Source organism: Hypomesus nipponensis, chromosome 25, assembly GCF_054491055.1.
Source record: "Hypomesus nipponensis isolate SF chromosome 25, ASM5449105v1, whole genome shotgun sequence".
NCBI classification, from domain to species: Eukaryota; Metazoa; Chordata; class Actinopteri; order Osmeriformes; family Osmeridae; genus Hypomesus; species Hypomesus nipponensis.
The window spans coordinates 862,501-877,500 of record NC_140385.1 but is presented as its reverse complement, the minus strand read 5'-3'; the positions used below and the strand labels follow the sequence as shown (position 1 = coordinate 877,500).

The 15,000-nt window shown below is 55.8% G+C and overlaps 2 protein-coding genes across 4 annotated transcripts in view; one reads left to right on the top strand and one right to left on the bottom strand.

Annotated features, from left to right (window-relative positions):
* Positions 1-8,949, top strand: part of LOC146221581 (GRB2-associated-binding protein 1-like) — a 12,684-nt gene extending 3,735 nt beyond the window's left edge. The window contains exons 2-12 of one of the 3 annotated variants that reach the window (XM_084690953.1): positions 1,178-1,306; positions 1,381-1,546; positions 1,911-2,073; positions 2,142-2,722; positions 2,892-2,977; positions 3,354-3,678; positions 5,683-5,776; positions 6,120-6,255; positions 7,448-7,573; positions 8,266-8,451; positions 8,484-8,949. In XM_084690953.1, the coding sequence (XP_084547079.1) occupies positions 1,178-1,306; positions 1,381-1,546; positions 1,911-2,073; positions 2,142-2,722; positions 2,892-2,977; positions 3,354-3,678; positions 5,683-5,776; positions 6,120-6,255; positions 7,448-7,573; positions 8,266-8,424 (1,965 nt within the window). In that variant the 3' untranslated portion in view covers positions 8,425-8,451; positions 8,484-8,949. Of the gene's footprint in view, positions 1-1,177; positions 1,307-1,380; positions 1,547-1,910; positions 2,074-2,141; positions 2,723-2,891; positions 2,978-3,353; positions 3,679-5,682; positions 5,777-6,119; positions 6,256-7,447; positions 7,594-8,265 lie in introns of all 3 variants that reach the window. The other 2 variants (XM_084690954.1, XM_084690952.1) reach the window with 2 other exon arrangements.
* A 14-nt stretch (positions 8,950-8,963) lies between these two features.
* The window catches only part of LOC146221580 (FRAS1-related extracellular matrix protein 2-like), a 15,940-nt gene continuing 9,903 nt past the window's right edge, over positions 8,964-15,000 (bottom strand). Inside the window, exons 13-27 of the mRNA XM_084692050.1 lie at positions 14,700-14,864; positions 14,343-14,525; positions 14,106-14,236; positions 12,996-13,157; positions 12,586-12,868; positions 12,297-12,428; positions 11,853-12,178; positions 11,538-11,730; positions 11,282-11,386; positions 11,078-11,193; positions 10,819-10,950; positions 10,502-10,628; positions 10,214-10,401; positions 9,910-10,056; positions 8,964-9,528 (exon numbers count right to left, since the gene is read on the bottom strand). Coding sequence (XP_084548176.1) covers positions 9,016-9,528; positions 9,910-10,056; positions 10,214-10,401; positions 10,502-10,628; positions 10,819-10,950; positions 11,078-11,193; positions 11,282-11,386; positions 11,538-11,730; positions 11,853-12,178; positions 12,297-12,428; positions 12,586-12,868; positions 12,996-13,157; positions 14,106-14,236; positions 14,343-14,525; positions 14,700-14,864 — 2,903 coding nt within the window. The 3' untranslated portion in view covers positions 8,964-9,015. The remainder of the gene's footprint in view (positions 9,529-9,909; positions 10,057-10,213; positions 10,402-10,501; positions 10,629-10,818; positions 10,951-11,077; positions 11,194-11,281; positions 11,387-11,537; positions 11,731-11,852; positions 12,179-12,296; positions 12,429-12,585; positions 12,869-12,995; positions 13,158-14,105; positions 14,237-14,342; positions 14,526-14,699; positions 14,865-15,000) is intronic.

Below are 15,000 nucleotides of genomic sequence, written 5' to 3'. Positions count from 1 at the left end.
ACATAAAATTTTTTTAACTTGTTCAAATTTTTTTTTTTAACCTTTCTAAACTTTTTTTCTTGTTGCCACCAAATATGAGCAGAACACACACACAGAGTGAAAATATGATGTGTCACTGTAAAGGACCACTCCCACCCACGATGTGTCACTGTAAAGGACCACTCCCACCCACGATGTGTCACTGTAAAGGACCACTCCCACCCACGATGTGTCACTGTAAAGGACCACTCCCACCCACGATGTGTCACTGTAAAGGACCACTCCCACCCACGATGTGTCACTGTAAAGGACCACTCCCACCCACGATGTGTCACTGTAAAGGACCACTCCCACCCACGATGTGTCACTGTAAAGGACCACTCCCACCCACGATGTGTCACTGTAAAGGACCACTCCCACCCACGATGTGTCACTGTAAAGGACCACTCCCACCCACGATGTGTCACTGTAAAGGACCACTCCCACCCACGATGTGTCACTGTAAAGGACCACTCCCACCCACGATGTGTCACTGTAAAGGACCACTCCCACCCACGATGTGTCACTGTAAAGGACCACTCCCACCCACGATGTGTCACTGTAAAGGACCACTCCCACCCACGATGTGTCACTGTAAAGGACCACTCCCACCCACGATGTGTCACTGTAAAGGACCACTCCCACCCACGATGTGTCACTGTAAAGGACCACTCCCACCCACGATGTGTCACTGTAAAGGACCACTCCCACCCACGATGTGTCACTGTAAAGGACCACTCCCACCCACGATGTGTCACTGTAAAGGACCACTCCCACCCACGATGCATAGTGTCATGAAAGTGAGAAAGTGAGAGTGTGTGTGTAATGTATTGGTAATCTTTTAGTCAGTAAGGTGTGAACGGTCGTCATAGGAGCAGAGAACCCTCCTCACACACACACCCTCCAGGCTGGCGTCTGATTGGATGGACCGTGTCTCACACGCTCCCACACTCGTCTCATTGGGCGGAACCGGTATTGTACTTCCTGGTGGAAGGTGATGTCATCATTGTGGCTCTGCGTGATTGGTCCGATGAACTGATGAAACGTTCTGGCTGAAGCAGACTGGTTACCATAGAGATGAAGGCCAGAGAAGGTGTTGGAGATGTGTAAGATGCCCTGTGTGTCCCTTCATAACCCTAACAGTTGCCCTCCCCTCCAGGCTTGGAAGAAGCGCTGGTTTGTCCTGAAGAGTGGGCGTCTGACGGGGGACCCGGACGTGCTAGAATACTACAAACACGACCACGCCCGCAAACCCATCCGCTCCATCAACCTGCACCTGTGTGAACAGGTAACACACACCACACACACCACACACACTGTCCCTCTTCACACACACATCCCCCTGTGACCCCCCCCCCTCAGGTGGATGCAGGTCTCTCCTTCTCCAACAAGGATCTGCAGAGCAGCCATGTGTTTGACCTGAGGACCAGTGAGAGGGTGTTCTATCTGGTGTCAGACAGCCTGGAGGACATGCAGCGCTGGGTCAGCGCTATCTGTGAGCTGTGTGGCTTCAACCCTACTGACGACGGTACGCACACACACACACACACACACACACACACACACACACACACACACACACACTCTTATACAAAGACATTCACACACAGTGAGTGTGTGTGTCTGGCCTTGCTGCTCAGGCTGACTCACCACACACACTGAGCTGAAGAGGAGGAGAGAGCGCAGCCTTGAGAAGATGTTTGAAGTGTGGGTGTGTGACTGGGACTCTGTTGTACATGGTGGTGTGTGTGTGTGTGTGTGTGTGTGGGGGGGGGGGGTCAGATAGATGGAGATACAGAGGCACTCTGGAGGAGTTTCTCACTCAAAAGATGACTTAAGTTCTTTTCATCTTGCAGAACGTTTAGTCTCCTCACCCATCTGCGTTTCCACAGTTACGACAGCGCACACTCCTGTCACCATGGCTACAGCAGCCCACACACCCGTCACCACGGCGACTGAGCCAGCCCCGCCCCCCTACCAGCCAGTGAGCGTGAGACACCTGGAGACCAGCAGCAGCACAGAAGATTACCTGTGGCTGTCTCACTGCCAGAGCAGGTACATTCACACACACACACACACACACACACTGTCTCTCACATGCTAATATTGCTTCTCTATCCCAGGCCTCCTATTGGTTCCTGCCAGTCTACATCATCAGAGGACTGCAATGAGAGCTTCCCCTCCCCAAGGCCCACCGCCTCGTCCTCCTCGTCCTCCTCCTCCCCCTCCTCCCTCGCCAACAGCCTCCCCCCTCACCCACACTCCGCCTCCGCCCCCTGGACCGTTGCCACGGACACCAGCCGCCTCAGCCAATCACAGGACGTCACTCCTGCCCCTGAGCCAATCAGGAGCGGTGTCAGAGGTCACCCCTCCCCCCACCCCAGGAAGTACTCCCTGGAGATGCAGGTGCATCCTGGGTCCCTGTCGCTCTGCAGCCACGCCCTCCCTCCAGCAGGGGGCTCCAGCTGCAGCCCCACCTACCAGGTCCCACGGCCCTCTGCCACCCCCGCCTCCCACAGCCCCGACCTGGGGGACGCCCCCTCTGCCGGCCCCCCGCCACGCCCGCCCAAGCCCCTGGGGCCAGGGGAGGGCTGTGTGCCCCGCTCCGCCTCAGAGCCAGAGAGGAGCTACGGGGGAGGAGGGAACATGGGAATCAAAACACTGCGCAGTAACACTATCAGCACTGTGGGCTGTACACACACAGGTGAGAGAACAGTACACACACACACACTAATCCTATACACACACACAGTCATCCCATACACAGAGTTAAGACACTGATGCTGTCCATGCATAGACATGTTGGAGATTAAATTGATGCTAGATTTCTGATGTACGTGTGTGTGTGTGTGTGCGCGTGTGTGTGTGTGCAGCGCTCCAGGAGGGTTATCCAGCTCCCAGGTCGTTCTCTGAGAGAGCCAGCATGTTTGAGTTCAGTGAGAGTTTCAACAGCTACTTTGTAAGTCTGACCCTCATATCTCTCTATATATATCACTGTGTCTCTACCTCTCTCTCACTCTCTATATCTATCTCACTATGTCTCTCTGTCTCTCTGTCTCTCTGTCTCTCTGTCTCTCTGTCTCTCTGTCTCTCTGTCTCTCTCTCTCTCTCTCTCTCTCTCTCTCTCTCTCTCTCTCTCTCTCTCTCTCTCTCTCTCTCTCTCTCTCTCTCTCTCTCTCTCTCTCTCTCTCTCTCTCTCTCTCTCTCTCTCTCTCTCTCTCTCTCTCTCTCTCTCTCTCTCTCTCTCTCTCTCTCTCTCTCTCTCTCTCTCTCTCTCTCTCTCTCTCTCTCTCTCTCTCTCTCTCTCTCTCTCTCTCTCTCTCTCTCTCCTCCAGATGAACAAGGGCATGGTGCCGGTGGAGGGTGGGTACACAGATGAAGAGGGAGATGAAAACTACGTTCCCATGAGCGCCACAGGCGACCCCCCTCTGGCCCCCCCCCTCCAGGACCCAAACTATGTTGCCATGACTTCAGGACCCCCTGAGCTGCCCTCTCTGGGCCGTCAGGTCCCCCCCCCCGCCCACCTGGGGTTTCGCCCCTCCCCCCTGACCCCCCTCACCCCCCTCACCCCCCCTGCACGCAGACACACCACAGGGAGCCTGCGTGCAGGGGGGGTCCTGCCCCCGCCCATCCTTCGTAACCTCAAACCACAACGCAAAGGTGAGCAACCGACGGTGGGTCTGGTCTGGCCTGCTGTTGTGTTATGCTGCCATAGTTACTCTGTGTTGGTGTGTTGTGTTACCGTGGTTACTCTGTGTCGGTGTCTTGTGTTTTCATGGTTACAACTCTGGCCTGATGTTATGTTGTTGCGGTTACACTGTTACAATGTTATGTTGCCGTGGTTACTATGCGATGTTGTTGTGCTGATCAGATGTGGTTACCTGTGTTCATGTTGACCAGGTATTTTTTTATGTCAACAGTGTTGCCCTGGTGCCTTTTTGCTGTTGTGTTATGTTGCCATAGTTACTCTCTGTTGGTGTGTTGTGTCGCTGTGATTACTCGGTGTCTTGTGTTGTCATGGTTACAACTCTGGCCTGATGTTGTGTTGTTGCGGTTACTCTGTTACAATGTTGTTTTGCCATGGTTACTCTGCGCCACTGTGTTGTGTTGCCATAGTTACTCTATGTTGCTGTGCTGATCAAGTGTGGTTACTTGTGTTCATGTTGACCAGTTGTTTTTTATATCAACAGTGTTGCCTTGGTGACTTTGTGCTGTCGTGTTATGTTACCAAAGTTACTCTGTTGGTGTGTTGTCTTACCGTGGTTACTCTGTTTCGGTGTCTTTTGTTGTCATGGTTACAACTCTGGCCTGATGTTGTGTTGTTGCGGTTACTCTGTTACAATGTTGTGTTGCCGTGGTTACTCTGTGCCGTTGTGTTGCCATAGTTACTCTATGTTGCTGTGTTGATCAGGTGTGCTTACCTGTGTTCATGTTGACCAGGTGTGCTTACCTGTGTTTTCCCGGTACGACCCAAACCCCTGGGTCTGGAGAGAACAGATTCTCAGACCATAGGAGAGTTCTCACGCCAACGCAAGGGTAGGTAACCACGGCAACCAGACGAATGGGGTAGGTGACTGCGGAAACCAGTCATATGGAAGACATAAGGCTTCATACGGATATCATAAGGCTTCATGCAGGTGACGTCGTGATGCATATAGGTGACATAGTGTTTCATGCAGGTGATATTGTGATGCATATAGGTGACATAGTGCTTCATGCAGGTGACGTAGTGATGCATAAAGGTGACATAGTGCTTTATGCAGGTGACGTAGTGATGCATATAGGTGACAAAGTGCTTCATGCAGAACTGTTAGACCTCATATACACAGCTGGGTTGGAGGAAATACCGCAGCACAGTCTCTCTCTCTCTCGGTCTCTCTCAGTCTCTCTCTGTCTGAAAGAGAGTGCACACAAGAGTGCCTTTTCTGTTGAATTATTGACCTGCAGTTGAAGTCAGCATTGTTGCTGGACTAACTCAATGTAGACATACACACACTATTCTGTTGATTTCTTGATTGCTGCTTGGACATTCACCTACAGACACTAACTTAATCTATCCTCCTCCTCCTCCTCCTCCTCCTCCTCCTCCTCCTCCTCCTCCTCCTCCCCTCCTCCTCCTCCTCCTCCTCCTCCTCCTCCCCTCCTCCTCCTCTTCTCCTCCTCCTCCTCCTCCTCCTCCCCTCCTCCTCCTCCTCCTCCTCCTCCTCCTCCTCCTCCTCTCCTCCTCCTCCTCCTCCTCCTCCTCCTCCTCCTCCTCCCCTCCTCCTCCTCCTCCTCCTCCTCTCTCCTCCTCTTCTCCTCCTCCTCCTCTCCTCCTCCTCTCCTCCTCCTCTCCTCCTCCTCCTCCTCCTCCTCCTCTCCTCCTTCTCTCCTCCTCCTCTCCTCCTCCTCCTCTCCTCCTCCTCCTCCTCCTCCTCCTCTCCTCCTTCTCTCCTCCTCCTCCTCCTCTCCTCCTCCTCCTCCTCCTCCTCCTCCTCCTCCTCCTCCTCCTCCTCCTCCTCCTCCTCTTCTCCTCCTCCTCCTCCTCCTCCTCCTCCTCCTCCTCTCCTCCTCCTCCTCCTCTCCTCCTCCTCTCCTCCTCCTTCTCTCCTCCTCCTCCTCCTCCTCTCCTCCTCCTCCTCCTCCTTCTCTCCTCCTCCTCCTCCTCTCCTCCTCCTCCTCCAGCCAGACCAGCTCCCCTGGACATCCGTCCTCTGCAGGAGTGGGAGGAGGTCCCTCCCCCAGTCCGCTCCCCTGTCACACGCACATTCACCCGAGAGTAAGTGTGTGTGTCTCTGTGTGTGTGTGTATGAGAGTTTGTGTGTCTCTGTGTGTATATGAAGGTGTGTATGCAGGTGTGTGTGTGTCTCTGTGTTTATATGAGGGTGTGTGTGTATGCAGGTGTGTGTGTGTGTGTGTTCCCTTGCGTGCAGATCAGAACTCCTCTGCCTCAGTGGTTCTGATTGGAGGTTCTGATCTGCACGCAAGGGAACACAAACCTGCATACATACACACAACTTGATACACACACAAGGTCAGAATTGCTCCATCAGTAAAAACACTGGAGCTTGAATATTTAATATCTCCTACATTAGTGTGTGTGTGTGTGTGTGTGTGTGCAGTCCTTCCAGGTTTCCTGTCTCCTCAGGAAGACCCTCCTCCACTCAGAGTTCCGCCTCCAGTTCAGACTCTGATGACCCCGACGACAACTACGTCTCTATGACAACCTCTAGCCTCAACCTCAGTGGAGACGAGCCAGTGAGTCCCTCCTTCCCCATACTGCCTTCCCCATACTGCCTTCCTCCTCCTGCCCTCCTCCTCCTGCCCTCCTCCTCCTGCCCTCCTCCTCCTGCGCTCCTCCTGCCCTCCTCCTCCTGCCCTCCTCCTCCTGCCCTCCTCCTGCCCTCCTCCTCCTGCCCTCCTCCTGCCCTCCTCCTCCTGCCCTCCTCCTCCCCCCTCCTCCTGCCCTCCTCCTCCTGCCCTCCTGCCCTCCTCCTGCGCTCCTCCTGCCCTCCTCCTCCTACCCTCCTCCTCCTGCCCTCCTCCCCTCCTCCAGCCCTCCTCCTCCTGCCCTCCTCCTGCCCTCCTCCTCCTGCCCTCCTCCTGCCCTCCTCCTGCCCTCCTCCTCCTGCTTTCCTCCTCCTGCCCTCCTCCTCCTACCCTCCTCCAGCCCTCCTCCTCCTGCCCTCCTCCTCCTGCCCTCCTCCTGCCCTCCTCCTCCTGCCCTCCTCCTGCCCTCCTCCTCCTGCCCTCCTCCTGCCCTCCTCCTCCTGCCCTCCTCCTGCCCTCCTCCTCCTGCCCTCCTCCTCCTGCCCTCCTCCTCCTGCCCTCCTCCTCCTGCCCTCCTCCTCCTGTCCTCCTCCTCCTTCCCTCCCCCTCCTGCCCTCCTCCTCCTGCCCTCCTCCTCCTGCCCTCCTCCTCCTGCCCTCCTCCTGCCCTCCTCCTGCGCTCCTCCTCCTGCCCTCATCCTCCTGCCCTCCTCCTCCTGCCCTCCTCCTGCCCTCCTCCTCCTGCCCTCCTCCTCCTGCCCTCCTCCTCCTGTCCTCCTCCTCCTGCCCTCCCCCTCCTGCCCTCCTCCTCCTGCCCTCCTCCTCCTGCCCTCCTCCTCCTGCCCTCCTCCTCCTGCCCTCCTCCTCCTGCCCTCCTCCTGCCCTCCTCCTGCGCTCCTCCTCCTGCCCTCATCCTCCTGCCCTCCTCCTCCTGCCCTCCTCCTCCTGCCCTCCTCCTGCCCTCCTCCTCCTGCCCTCATCCTCCTGCCCTCCTCCTCCCTCCCTCACTTTCCCTCTTCCTCTCTCTCTCTGTTCTGGTTAATAGGAATCTTCCCCAGTGCTTCTCTCCATGTCTTAACACCTGTGTCTGTCTATGTGTCTGTTCATGCCTGTGTGTGTGTGTGTCCATGCCTGTGTGTGTGTGTGTGTGTGTCCATGCCTGTGTGTGTGTGTGTGTCCAGTCCCTGAGGCTGATGGTGCACCATACCTCAGACGGAGGCAGCAGCCCCAGCAGGTCCAGAAGACACAAGCAGGTGGAGTACCTGGACCTGGACCTGTACCCCGGACACACGCACCCTGCACCTCAGGTACACACCCTGCACCTCAGGTACACACCCTGCACCTCAGGTACACACCCTGCACCTCAGGTACACACCCTGCACCTCAGGTACTCACCCTGCACCTCAGGTACTCACCCTGCACCTCAGGTACTCACCCTGCACCCTCAGGTACACACCCTGCACCTCAGGTACACACCCTGCACCTCAGGTACTCACCCTGCACCTCAGGTACACACCCTGCACCTCAGGTACTCACCCTGCACCTCAGGTACTCACCCTGCACCCTCAGGTACACACCCTGCACCTCAGGTACTCACCCTGCACCCTCAGGTACTCACCCTGCACCTCAGGTACACACCCTGCACCTCAGGTACTCACCCTGCACCCTCAGGTACTCACCCTGCACCCTCAGGTACACACCCTGCACCTCAGGTACTCACCCTGCACCCTCAGGTACACACCCTGCACCTCAGGTACTCACCCTGCACCCTCAGGTACTCACCCTGCACCTCAGGTACTCACCCTGCACCTCAGGTACTCACCCTGCACCCTCAGGTACTCACCCTGCACCTCAGGTACTCACCCTGCACCCTCAGGTACACACCCTGCACCTCAGGTACTCACCCTGCACCCTCAGGTACTCACCCTGCACCCTCAGGTACGCAACTGGTCTGTGTGTGTTCCTCACCCTGCCTTATGTGTGTGTGTGTGTGTTGCAGAAGCGTAGCCCCAGGGGGAGTGACGAGCGTGCACATGAGCGTGCTCTTGAGCGTGCACGTGAGCGGGTGGACTATGTGGTGGTGGACCCAGAACGCACCAGGGCTCTGAGGAGCACCAGGGAGGCCTGGCACGACGGCAGGCAGTCCAGCGAGAAATAACACACACACACACACTAACACACACATCTACACACTAACACACACATCTACACACTTACATACACACATTACATAAAAACCATGACTTTCACTCAAACATGAACTTGCACACACACACAAAAGTCACAAACTTTCAAACACGCCTACACACGTATTAAAAAGACTCTTTTTAAAGGATATGTATACACACACCCACACACATACTTTTATCAGTGTGATAGCTCCATAATTTAGACACCAGCATGGTTAAGTAATGTGATTATTACATCTGTGTGTGTGTAGCTACAGTGGGGTGGTGTGTGTGTGTGAGTGTGTAGCTACAGCAGATGAATGTGCATAGCTAGGGTAGATGTGTGCGTGTAGCTACAGTGAATGTGTGTGTGTGTGGATACAGTAAATGTGTGTGTGTGGATACAGTAAATGTGTGTGTTTAAACATGTTTCTGAATGTTTGTTAAATAGGCCTGTTGATCAAACTGGACTCCTGCAGTCACTGTTTACTCAATAAACACAATCAGTCAATCAATCAATCTGCCTCTTTATTGATCTCAAGGATTTTATATGTACAGTACTTACAGGAGAGGGGCGGGGCTTAAACCTCTGAACTTCCTGCGGAGGCCACGCCCCTTGTTCTCCGGCTCCTCCCCTCTCCTCTGCCCTGGAGCACAGGGCAACAGGAGGAGGAGGAGTGATTTCCAGGATGTTTCTCTTGTTCCTCCTCTGACCTCACCTGCCCCCTCAGGTAGAGCCCCAGCCCTCCCACACAGACCCCCACCACCACCCCCACCACAGCCAGCCAGCCTATCCCAGCAGAGGCCTCCATCTCTGGGCTGCCCTCCCCGGCCAGGTCCCTCTTTTCCTGGAGCTCCAGGTCTTCCAGGGGCCCCTCGGCCCGGCTGTGGCCCAGGAGAGGAGCTCTCCTTAGGGGCACGTATTGCAAGTTGGTGCCCTGGTCTTGGTGGTCCTCCAGTGCCGCTCTGCTCCCACGCCCCCTGCTGGTGGCCGAGTGCTGGTGCAGGCTCCGCTTGCTGATGCCGTGGTAACTGTTGCCATGGCTGCTGGAGTGGACAGTGTAGACAACGTGGATGTACCACTCCTGACCCTCCTAGAGAGAGAGGGGAGAGAGAGGGAGGGAGAGAGAGGGAGGGAGAGAGAGAGGGAGAGAGGGAGGGAGGGAGAGGGGGAGAGAGAGGGAGGGAGAGAGGGGAGAGAGAGGGAGGGAGGGAGACAGACATGGAGTGAGTTTTTTTTTTTGAACTTTTTTTGAAACTTTTTTTTCAAAAATATTTTTTCAACCTGTACAAACTTTTTGGGAAACTTTGTATCAAATAATTTTTTCGAAATAAAGTACACTACTAATGCCCTTAAATCACTTAAGTACAGTTACTGCTCTGGATAGATGGACCTGTAGATGCATAGATGGATGTATAGGGAGATAGATGGATGGACCCATGGAGGGATGTAGGGAGAGACAGGAGAGACAGACCTGGAAGAGAGGGTCTGAGGACAGGCTGAAGCCGTCAGCATCAGGCTGGGAGACCAGGGCCTCAGCTCCTGGAGTGTCCCCAGCGAGGAGGGCCTGGAAGGGGACGCCTCCTAACTCCAGGGCCTGGCTTTCTGGCTGGGCCTTGTCCTGGAGGGCAGACCAGACTTCAGCTGGTGGAACACACACCTCACACACACCTCACACACACCTCACACACACCTCACACACACTCTCACACACACTCTCACACACACTCACACACACCTCACACACACTTCACACACACACTTCCTTGTTTACACACCAGTAACTTTAGCCTGTAGAGCAGTGATGCGCTGTCGGCAAGGCAACCATACTCATGGTTGCCGGGGCGATACTTGGGTACGTATCCGTGGGCGGGTGTGCAGAGGAACACCTGCCGGATGTGACACAGGAAGTGGTTCCCTAGGCGGTGGACGGGGTCAACCATGACCCGGCCGTAGATCACTGACCCTGGGGGGGTCAGGAGTCAGGGAGGGACACTCTGTGTGTGTGTGTGTGTGTGTGTGTGTGTGTGTGTATGGGTGTGTGTATGGGTGTGTGTGTGTGTCACCTTCAGTGAAGGCAGCATCAGAGTCCTCTCCAAAGCCCATGGAGCCGTCAGACAGCCACAGCTCCCTCTTAGACAGCAGCACCAGCACCGTGTTCAGACTGACCTCCACTGGTCCTGGGTCACTCACCTGGGGGGGCAGGGAGGAGGGGGCAGGGGAGAGGAGGGGTCAGAGGGTCAGGGGAGAGGAGGGGGCAGGGGAGAGGGAGGGGGCAGGGGTGAGGAGGGGTCAGGGGGTCAGAGGAGTGGAGGGGGCAGGGGAGAGGAGGGGGCAGGGGTGAGGAGGGGTCAGAGGGTCAGAGGAGAGGAGGGTGTTTCACCTGCTGGAAGTGCACGTGGAGGCTGAAAGAGAGGGGGGGTTGGGGGTGGCAGGTGGGGGGGTCACCAGCCCCCCTCTCTGGGACCAAACAGGGCAGCAGACGCACCGAGTAGGAGCCAGAGTAGTCACGCACCTACACACACACACACACAGTACATGAACACACACACACACAGTACATGAACACACACACATGCATACATAAACATACGTCTCTATATGTATGAGTGTGTGTGTGTGTGTGAGAGAGAGATCCTCACGGCCAGCTGAGAGGTGAAGCTCCAGGTCTGGGCGGAGCCTGTGGAGTGCAGCAGGGAGAGGGAGAGCAGGAGAGACGGTCGCTGCTCACACAGCACCACAGAGGAGCCTGACACAGCTGGGGCACACAGGGCACACAGTCACACCACACATCCTCACCAACAGGAAGTACCTGGAGACAGGAAGTACCTGGAGACAGGAAGTACCTGGGTGCGACAGGATAAAGTGTCCCCTGAAACGAGCCTGTGTTTTGAAGGTGACGACTAAACGTCCCTCACTGTTGATCCTCATACTGGTGGGGTAGAGAGAGCCTGGAAACAGACACATCGACACCACACACACACACACACACACACCAAACACATACTTACAAACAGAGGGGGGGGGGTTAGAAGGTGATACAGTGTGTGTGTGTGTGTGTGTGTGTGTGTGTGTGTGTGGTGTGTGTGTGTGTGTGTGTACCCTGTAGCGGGGCGTCGGGGGGTGTGGCTATCCCGTCCCTCCAGAGGATGGAGGTTTCGTAGGTGAAGGTCAAACGCAGGTCAGACCTGAGGTCAAAGGTCAACCAGCCCCCAGGAGCGGAGGGGGCGGAGTGGAGGTAGGACACGTAGAGAGGGACGCGGAGGGTCACGTAGGACTGGACCCCCCCCAGCACCTGGGGACGTCACAGGGTTATATTCTACATCTGGAATTCAGCATTTCTATATTTTTATGTGCTGGGTAACACACTGGTTCCTACAGAACATTGGTTCCTACCTCCACCACTTTGGTTCCTACCTGTCCGTCACTCTCTACGGTCCCCCCACAGTCTGAGAGCAGCTCTCCGATGCTGTAGTGTCCCGTGAAGCTCCAGACACAGGCCTCCAGGTCCAGGCTCCGATAGAAGCCCAGAGACAAGCCTCCTCTCTGGGCCGCGGGGCTCCGCAACAGAGGCCCCCCTCCGGAGCCGGGCTGCCCAGCCCAGGTGAGCCCCAGGCGGGTAGTGTTGGGCTGGAGGGTGGGTCCCTGGAGGTTGGAGCATTGGTGATCCTGGAGGGAGGCGTGCTGGGTGAGGGTGAGGGAGAGGCTGGAGAGAGGCCGGGTGGAGACCAGGGGGATGAGACCTGTAGATGGGGGAGGAGAGGGGGAGGAATGAGGACAGTGGGAGGAGAGGGGAGAGGGCAGGAGTAGTGAGGGGGGGGGGGGGAGAGGGGAGTAGAGGGGGGGGGAGGTGGAAGGTACCGTCTACATGCGCCATGGTAACAGTCAGCCTGAGAAGGTTGGGGTGGGCGGGGTCATCGGGGCCCGTGTAACGCAGCTTGGCTGAGTAAGGCTCCGCCCCCACCATCCCGGGGGAGGAGGGGGGGCACATACCTGGGGGGGGCAGACCACATACATCACAACCACAGTCAGAACAGAGGGGAGTGTGTGTGTGTAACTGTGTGTGTGTAACTGTGTGTGTGTGTGTAACTGTGTGTGTGTATAACTGTGTGTGTGTGTGTGTGTGTAACTGTGTGTGTCTCCATCTCACCCTCCGTGGTGCTGACCTCCACCAGGGGGCTGCAGACCTCCTGCCCCGCCCGCCCCTCGGAGCTCACAGCCCGGCCGCAGCACTGTACCCGCACCCCAGGCTGCAGGTAGAGCTGGTCCAGCAGCAGGCCCCGCCCCCCGGCCAGCGGCCCCGCCTCCAGACCCCTCAGGGGGGCCCCCGGGGGGCCCAGCAGCCAGCGGAACTCTGTCAGGCTGCTGTTGAGGCCCTCGGAGAGGCAGTGAGGGGAGGTGAGGGGGTGGGCCGGGTGGAGCGGGTCACACGCCTGGGGGGGGGGAGGGGGGTTAGGTGGGTAGAGATGTGTGTGTGTAGGAGTGTGCAGGTGTGTGTGGGTGTGTCCCAGCTGTGTGTGTGTAGGTGTGTGTGTAAGTATGTTCTGCAAGGCTACTCACAGTAACACACACTAAGGGGTACCCTGTTGGGGGGTTGGGGGGGGCGGGGTCGATGGGGGGGTCGTCGTAGACCATGAGGGAGACCACCATGGGGGGGGCGGGGAAGGTGACCCCACCCACCCCCCCTCCACCGTCCTGGATGGACACCAGAGCCTTCGTCACCTGGGGGACATCAACACAGTCAGACTAACCAGCTCAGTGTGTGTGTGAGAGAGATACCTGTGAGAGAGAGATACCTGTGTGACAGAGAGATACCTGTGAGAGAGAGATACCTGTGAGAGAGAGATACCTGTGTGACAGAGAGATACCTGTGAGAGAGAGATACCTGTGAGAGAGAGATACCTGTGTGAGAGAGATACCTGTGAGAGAGAGATACCTGTGTGTGGGAGATACCTGTGAGAGAGAGATACCTGTGAGAGAGAGATACCTGTGTGAGAGATATACCTGTGTGAGAGAGAGATACCTGTGTGTGAGAGATACCTGTGTGTGGGAGATACCTGTGAGAGAGAGATACCTGTGTGAGAGATATACCTGTGTGACAGAGATACCTGTGTGTGAGAGATACCTGTGTGTGGGAGATACCTGTGAGAGAGAGATACCTGTGTGTGGGAGATACCTGTGTGTGAGAGATACCTGTGAGAGAGAGATACCTGTGAGAGAGAGAGATACCTGTGAGAGAGAGATACCTGTGTGAGAGAGAGATACCTGTGAGAGAGAGATACCTGTGTGACAGAGAGATACCTGTTAGAGAGAGATACCTGTGAGAGAGAGATACCTGTGTGACAGAGAGATACCTGTGTGAGAGAGATACCTGTGTGAGAGAGAGATACCTGTGAGAGAGAGATACCTGTGAGAGAGAGATACCTGTGTGACAGAGAGATACCTGTGTGAGAGAGAGATACCTGTGTGTGAGAGATACCTGTGTGTGGGAGATACCTGTGAGAGAGAGATACCTGTGTGTGGGAGATACCTGTGAGAGAGAGATACCTGTGAGAGAGAGAGATACCTGTGAGAGAGAGATACCTGTGAGAGAGAGATACCTGTGTGTGAGAGATACCTGTGTGAGAGAGATACCTGTGTGACAGAGAGATACCTGTGAGAGAGATATACCTGTGTGTGGGCCACCATGTTAAGGTCAGGGGTTAGGTGAAGGGTGAAGGTCTCCCTCGTTTCTCTCTCCTGGTCAAACAGAACCTGGACCTCCAGCACATGCTCAGACTGGCCGGCAGAGAACACCATCTCTACACAAACACACGGTTCAGATACACACACATTTCATCATCATTACTCTCCTCTTCCTACCCTCCTCCCCCTCCTCCCCCTCCTCCCCCTCCTCCCCCTCCTCACCCTGAGAGAGGGGTGTATAGTCCTCTCCTGAGTGGGCGGAGCCATCTCTAGTGTGCACACGCACCACCGATACCCTGGAGAGGTCGCCAAGGCGACGCACGGCAACCCTCACCACGGCAACCTCATCGGGGGAAACCGGCTCTTTCACCGTGTACCTGGTCTCAGAGAAGCAGATCACCGACCCTGGAGACACACACACACACAACCACACACACAAACAACTTTTATTTGCATTTTGTTTTTGTCGCTTTGGTCAAAAGCTTCTACTGCATAAATAAAATAAGTAAATGTAAATAAACACCTAAATAATCTCTACAAACTATGACCTCAAACATGAACTCATCATGCATCTCTTACTGTCTTTCTCATCGGTGACATGTATGACCACATCTTGCTGTTGCCCCAGCAACAAGCTCACACGGGATTGGCCGCTGGGGATTCCAAGCACCAGACGAAACTCCTCCTCTTCCTCGTGCTCCGAGTCATCCACCAGGACGACCACACACACCTGCTCTCTCTGACCTGCACACACACACACACACACCAGGGTCACTAACACACACACCTGCTCTCTCTGACCTGCACACACACACACACACACACACACACACCAGGGTCACTAACACACACACCTGCTCTCTCTGACCTGCACACACAC